Source organism: Cetorhinus maximus, chromosome 9 (genome assembly GCF_964194155.1).
Source record: "Cetorhinus maximus chromosome 9, sCetMax3.hap1.1, whole genome shotgun sequence".
NCBI classification, from domain to species: Eukaryota; Metazoa; Chordata; class Chondrichthyes; order Lamniformes; family Cetorhinidae; genus Cetorhinus; species Cetorhinus maximus.
In genome coordinates, this window is record NC_135887.1 from 56,699,071 (window position 1) to 56,706,628 (window position 7,558).

Below are 7,558 nucleotides of genomic sequence, written 5' to 3' on the forward strand. Positions count from 1 at the left end.
TCAAAGAAAATGGGCTATGTTTGTGTACACGTGTGTGTGTGTGTGCGTTGTGTGCAAAGCTCATCTTGGGAGATGAGGCCCAGAAAGGGAAGAGTCAGAGATGGATCACACTTTATTTATTCGTATGGCTGGGGAAGCAGTTATAATACAATGTCAAGCTTAACAATCCATTCAACAGCTTCAGGTGAGGTAGTGTGAATGGTTGTGATGCCAGTAAGAATGGATCTCTCAGGGCAGGAGTTCAGTTTGTGGGCGATGTTCTGACTTGGATGGCCACAGCCACAATATCAGCTGTTCCTCATGAAGGAAGTGACCATGTCTTCAGTGGCCCATCCTCCAGGGTTGTCCTGACTTTCCGTGGAAGGTTCAAATCTGGGACTTCCCCACTCGGGTCAGTTATCAGGTTGCGGTTGATGTTTGCAATCAGTCCAGAGGTGGGAGCAAGACAGCACCTCCACACCTGGTCCCCCTGTTAAAGTAAGTTTTCCAACTTGAAAGCCTGCAAACTATTGCTGTCAAGAAGGTGACAACCACAGGCATCTGGCTCCCGGTCTGAGCAGTAAAAGCCCACTGGAAAATAGATCACATTAGAAGCAAACATTAATACTGGAAAACAAATATATCATTCAGAACCCCAAGCCTGTTCCAGTGTTTGATTAGAGGTGGATCGAAATGTCCTTTAACCATTGTAGCTACATAGCTCTGATATTCTTATCAAAATTGAGATATTAACCCCAGCTTTTTGGGGAACAGAGTTTCAGATTTCCATTCCCCCTGTGAAGAAGTGCTTCCTGACATCACCCCTGAATGGCCCAGCTGTCATTTTAAGGTTATTTGTCCTTGTTCTCAGCAGAGGAAGTTTCCCCCTATCCTTTTAACATTTTAAACACCTTGACCCCTTAATTTCGTGAACTAAAGGAAATATGAGCCAAGGTTATATAACCTCTCATTTTTTAACCCCAGTGTCATTCTGGTGAATGGCCTTTCCATGATCAAAATACACCCAGAGCTGAAATAAAGTAGATCAGATTCCCTGGCAATGTGAGGTAAGGATGTCTTAGAAAGGACCCAAGTAGTTCAACGTTGGTAAGAGAACAAGAAAATGAGTTGAGTTAGATTGTGGAAGGTGAGAAGAGGCAGTTGACCTCTGCTGAAGGAGATATGCTGAAAGATGAAGGTGCAGATGGACTGGACATTCACTAGTTTAAGAGTGGTCAGTGTCAGATAATGAGAAATTGTTTCTCTTTATCTGGTAACTTTAGATCCCAGGCTGTATCTCAAACTGGTGATTTAATAGTTAATTAAAGCCAGCAACTCCCTCAACAACTCAGCCTGTTGTTCTGACAACTTAAACAGCATACCTCTTAAAAACTGCTACAAAAACAAACCTGTCCAACACTGCCCTGACATCACAGTCAACCAATGAAGGCACACAGAGTGAGCGAGCTCAACCCAGTCTAGCACAGCCCAGTCCAGTCTAGCACAGCACGGCACATAAGGTCCCAGCTTTGCTCCAGCCTCCCTCTAGACCATTAGCCCCAGGCACCATGTCCTGCAATAGCCTGGAGTCATTTGAAGAAGCTCATTATGACGAGTACGAGTATTACAATCTGGCGGATTACCCGGCTCACAAAGGAGGGAAGGGAAGGAGCAAGAAGGAGAGGGGTCGGAATACAAACCGCCGCTGTCCGGCTGGGCACGAGAGGAAGATCACGGAGAAACTCTACAACAGCCAGCTGAAAAGGAAGCGAGCTCGGAGCAGATCCTAGTTGAGTGATTCCCTTACCACCTCCCCTACCTCCTCCCAGGTGTGTGCCCTGCCCTCCCCTTCCCTCCCCCACACAGTTTGTCAACCTCCCCTCTCTCAGTTGTGTGGCCATATCTTCCCCCTGGGTTTACAGCCTCCTCATCCTGTCAGGTGTGCAGTGCAGCCAATACTTGTAATGCAACTTTATTGTAATTCAATATTCTGAAGCACTTTACAGAAGTATTGTCATAAAATTAGACACTGAGCCATGAAAAAGGAGATCTTGTGCCAGGTAGGATTTAAGGTGTTTCTTTGAGGAAAGAGACATGGAGAGATTGCAGGAGGGAATTCCAGAGTTTAGGACTTTAGCAGCTGAAGGTGTGGTTGCCAGTGTGGATTGGTTAAAATTGGGAATGTTCAAGATGTCTGTATTGGTGGAGTGCAGAGATCTTGGGAGATTGTAGAGCTAAGGATGAGGCCATAGAAGAAATAAAAAATAATGAGAATTTTAAAATCAAGGCATTGCTTAACTGGGACCCAATGCAGATCAGTGAGTACAGGAGAATTGGGACAGTACAGGAGAATGAGGACATGGACAACATAGTTTTGAATTATCTCAAATTTACAGAGGGTAGAATGTGGGAGACCAGCCAGGAGTGCATTGGAATAGTCGAGTCTAAAGGTAACAAAGACACAAAGGCTTCAGCAGCAGATGAGTCAAGGCTGGGTTGAAGTTGAGTGATGTTACAGAGGTTACAGAGGTGGGATATATGGTCAGAAGCTCATCTCAGGATCAATTTTGCTAGTGAGGTTGTGAACAGGCTAGTTCAGCCTCAGACATTTGAGAGGGACGTATTCGGAGGCTAGGGAACAGTGTTTGTAATAGCTTAAGTCTGACCAATGTTCAATTGGAGGAAATTATTGAAACACTCCTTGTTCGACATCCAGTGCTGGGTGAGCAAAAAGCTGTATAACCTTCTCCACATCAGTGTACAGATTCATTTTCACCAGATGTGTAATCTGCTCCCATCTCTGACAGGTGTACAACCTCACCCCTTGCAGCTGTGCAGTCAGCCCCCCTCACGTGCTGCCTTTCCTCTTTCAGCTGTCCAACTTATACCCAAGTGTACAGCCTCACCCCAGAAATGTAACCCCCCACCAGCCTCATTCCAGAATGCAGAGCCCTACAGAGTGTAAAGCCTCCTTTTCCCCCCAGCCCAGATGTGTCACTCCCCCTTGTGACTATTAAATAATGTGGAGGGGTTGGAGGGAGACTTTCCAATCAGTTGAGCAGTGACACCCCAACATAACTGAGAACAGTGTCTATCCCAGCCAGTCCCTGGGAAGGTTAACTCCAGGGAATTTCTCTCAGGCCAAACTCCCTTTTCTACTCATTGTTTGGACACAGCTTTACATTTACCCCTTCTATAGCAACTCTCTCTGTTAAATGCTCAGGTAGCCGAGGGTGTGATAGGGAGCAGGATTTGATTCCCAGTTTTGATGAATTTGGGGATTTTAACCGGGATATCAATAAGGTTTACAATCAGCCTCAGGAGGGAAAGAGAGAGAGCAGCCCAGAGTCCTGATCATCAATGACTGGTATGTGTATCTGGCATGAGGGCATGGTCAGACCCAGCTGTGGCTGGGCATATACCCCTAGTCAAATAACATGATAGTGGTCATGTATTAGGTTTATGAATGAGGATTGGATTCATGGATGAGTTAGAGGAATTATATTCAGTGACAGTCACTTCAGGTAGTGGGGAGGAGACAATGGGAAAAAGCAAATTTTGTAAACTTAAAACATAAAACCTGAAAAACGAGTCATAAGTAAAGAGAACCGCAGCATGTGTATACAATGTTATTTATCAAACAATATCTGCTTTCTATAACAATGTTGGAGGGAAGTTACCAGAATAGGTTCCCCTCAAGCTTCTTTTATGAATTAATTCAATCATGGATAATCTGTACCTTAAGGGGAAGTGGTGATGTAGTGGTATTGTCACTGGACTAGTAATCCAGTTTCGTGAAAGGGAACTCATGTTTAACCAATTTATTGGAGTTCTTTGAAGAAATAACATGTACTGTGGATAAGGGGGAGCATGTAGGTGTGCTGTACTTGGACTTCCAGAAGGCATTTGAAAAGGTGCCACATCAAAGGTTATTACAGAAAATAAAAGCTCATGGTGTAAGGGGTAACATATTAGCTTGGATAAAAGATTGGCTGGCTAGCACATTACAATAGCATAATATATGCATAAATTGACCTTTTTATGATTGGCAGGATGTGATGAGTGCAGAAGTCTGTGCTGGGGCCTCAGCTTTTTACAATTTATATCACTGACTTAGATGAGGGGAACAAAGGCATGGTAGCTAAATTTGCAGATGACACAAAGATAGGTAGGAAAGTATGTTGTGAAGAGGACATGAGGAGGTTGCAAACAGATGTAAATAGGTTGATTGAGTGGGCAAAAATCTGGAAGATGGAGTACAATGTGAGAAAAGGTGAAGTTGTTCACTTTAGCAGGAAGAATAAAAAAGCAGAGTATTACTTAAATGGAGAATGACTACAGAATTCAGAGGTGCAGAGGGACCTAGGTGTTCCCTGCATGAGTCGCAAAAAGTTATTATTTAGGTAAGTAATTAAGGCGGCTAATGGAATGCTATCCTCAATTACAAGAGGAATTAAACATAAAAGTAGGATGGCATGCCCCAGTTATGTGGGACATTGGTAAGACCACATCTCGAATGCAGTGTGCAGTTTTGTGCCCCTTATTTAAGGAAGGATGTAAATGTGTTGGAGGAGGTTCAGAGGAGGATTACTAGATTGGTAAAAGCAAAATACTGCGGATGCTGGAAATCTGAAACAAAAGCAGAAAATGCTGGAAAAACTTAGCAGGCCTAGCAGTATCTATGGAGAGAGAAACAGAGTTAATGTTTCAAGTCTGTATGACCCTTCATCAGAGCTAAAGAGAAGTAGAAATGAAGTGGAAATTTATACTGTTTAAGGGAGGTGGGCAGGTGCAGCTGGATAGGAGGTCAGCGATAGGTAGGGACAAAGGAAAGATTGACAAAGATGTCATGAACTAAAGGACAAAGGGAGTGTTAATAGTAGTGGTAAGGGCATAAAAGGTGCTGATAGTGGTGTAAAGGTAAGAAAGCAGAATGTGATAATAGCAGAGTAACCATTGTGTGAAAGAGCAGCGTGGAACAAGTAACAGATGGCCCTTTTAGGATGGGGTGTGGGGAGGGGTTGGTGGTGGGAAAAAAAGGACAGAAAATGGGATAAAAAGGGGTATTACAAAAGGGGATAAGACAATAAATAAAAATAAAGATAAATAATAGTAAAAATAAGTGGATAAAAATAAAAATGAATGTAGAAAAAAGAGATTATCCTCCAACCTCACCCCTTTTTTAATTCCTTTTTTCTACATTCATTTTTATTTTTTATTCACTTATTTTTACTTTTATTTATTTTTATTTATTTATTCATTGTTTTATCCCCTTTTTTATCCCATTTTCTATCCTTTTCTCCCCACCACCACCCCTCCCCCACCCCACCCCCAAAAGGGCCATCTGTTACTTGTTCCATGTTGCTCTTTCACACAATGGTTACCCTTGTTCTGCTATTATCACCTTCTGCTTTCATACCTTTATGCCACTATCAGCAGATTGAGCATCCATGAGACGCTCGCTGTGGGCCATCAGCAGCAGCAGAATTGTACTCAAACACAACCTGTAACCTCATGGTCCGGCATATCTTTCACTCTTACCATTACCACCAAGCCAGGAGATTAACCCTGGTTCAGTGAAGAGTGCAGGAGGGCATGCCAGGAGCAGCACCAGGCATACCTAAAAATGAGGTGTCAACTTGGTGAAGCTATAACACAGGACTACTTGCGTGCCAAACAGCATAAGCAGCAAGTGATAGACAGGGCTAAGCGATCCCACAACCAACGGATTAGATTTAAGCTCTGCAGTCCTGCCACATCCAGTCGTGAATGGTGGTGGACAATTAAACAACTCACTGGAGGAGGAGACTCCACAACTATCCCCATCCTCAATGATGGAGGAGCCCAGCACATCAGTGCAAAAGATAAGGCTGAAGCAATTGCTACAATCTTCAGCCAGAAGTGCCGGGTGGATGATCCATCTCAGCCTCCTCTGGAGGTCCCCAGCATCACAAATTCAGCCAATTTGATTCACTCAAAGTGAAATCAAGAAACGGCTGAAGGCACTGGATACTGCAAAGGCTGTGGGCCCTGAAAATATTCCGGCAATAGTACTGAAGACTTGTGCTCCAGAACTTGCTGCACCCCTAGCCAAGCTGTTCCAGTACAGCTACAACACTGGCATCTACCCGGCTATGTGGAAAATTGCCCAGGTATGTCCTGTACACAAAAAGTGGGAGACAAATCCAACCTGGCCAATTACCGCCCCATCAGTCTGCTCTCGATCATCAATAAAGTGATGGAAGAGGGTCATCAAGAGTGCTATCAAGCGGCACTTGCTTAGCAATAACTTGCTTACTGATGCTCAGTTTGGGTTCCGTCTTGGTTCAAACATGGGCATAAGAGCTGAACTCCCGAGGTGAGGTGAGAGCGGCTGCCCTTGACATCAAGGCAGCATTTAACCGAGTGTGGCATCAAGGATCCCTAGCAAAACTGGAGTCCATGGGAATTAGGGGGAAAACTCTTCACTGGCTGGAGTCACACCTAGCACGAAGGAAAATGATTGTGGTTTTTGGAGTTCAATCTTCTCAGTTCCAGGACATCACTGCAGGAGTTATTCAGGGTAGTGATGTAGGCCCACCATCTTCAGCTACTTCATCAATGACCTTCCTTCTATCGTAAATGGGGGTGTTCGCTGATAATTGCACAATGTTCAGCACTGACTCCTCAGATATTGAAACAGCCTATGTCCAAATGCAGCAAGACCTGGACAATATCCAGGCTTGGGCTGACAAGTAGCAGGTAACATTCACACCACACAAGTGTCAGGCAATGACCATCTCCAACAAGAGAGAATCTAACCACCATCCCTTGACATTCAATGGCATTACCATCACTGAATCCCCCACTATCAACATCCTGGGGGTTACCATTCACCAGAAACTGAACTGGACGAGCCACATAAATACTGTGGCTACAAGAGCAGGTCAGAGGCTAGGAATCCTGCAGCAAGTAACTCACCTCCTGACTCCCCAAAGCCTGTCCACCATCTACAAGGCACAAGTCAGGAGTGTGATGGAATACTCTCCACTTGCCTGCATGAGTGCAGCTCCCACAACACTCAAGAAGCTTCACACCGCCCAGGACAAAGCAGCCCGCTTGATTGGCACCCCTTTCACAATCATTCACTCCCTCCACCACCGATGCACAGTGGCAGCAGTGTGTACCATCTACAAGATGCACTGCAGGAATTCACCAAGGCTCCTTCGACAGCACCTTCCAAATCCACAACTGCCATTTAGAAGGACAAGGGCAGCAGATAGATGGGAACATCACCGCCTGGAAGTTCCCCTCCAAGTCACTCACCATCCTGACTTGGAAAATATCGCCGTTCCTTCACTGTCACTGGGTCAAAATCTTGGAACTCCCTTCCTAACAGCACTGTGGGTGTACCAACACCACATGGACTGCAGCGGTTCAAGAAGGCAGCTCACCACCACCTTTTCAAGGGCAATTAGGGGGGGGCATTAAATGCTCAGCTAGTCAGCAATGAAATGAATTTTTAAAAACCTCCATTTATCCACCTTTACTTACCCAACAAAACCCATCAACCTCGGTTTTGAAGATTTCAGTTGACCCC

The 7,558-nt window shown here is 44.7% G+C and overlaps 1 protein-coding gene across 1 annotated transcript; it reads left to right on the plus strand.

Annotated features, from left to right (window-relative positions):
- The first annotated feature begins 1,547 nt into the window (after positions 1–1,547).
- On the plus strand, positions 1,548–1,769 carry LOC144684601 (nuclear protein 2-like). Its single transcript, XM_078548597.1, has one exon. The coding sequence runs from the start codon at positions 1,548–1,550 to the stop codon at positions 1,767–1,769; it is 222 nt and encodes a 73-aa protein (XP_078404723.1).
- The last annotated feature ends 5,789 nt before the right edge of the window (positions 1,770–7,558 follow it).

What these genes read in the sequence shown, in the direction of transcription:
- LOC144684601 (XM_078548597.1), top strand. Translation starts at nt 1,548, where the DNA reads ATGTCCTGCAATAGCCTGGAGTCATTTGAAGAAGCTCATTATGACGAG.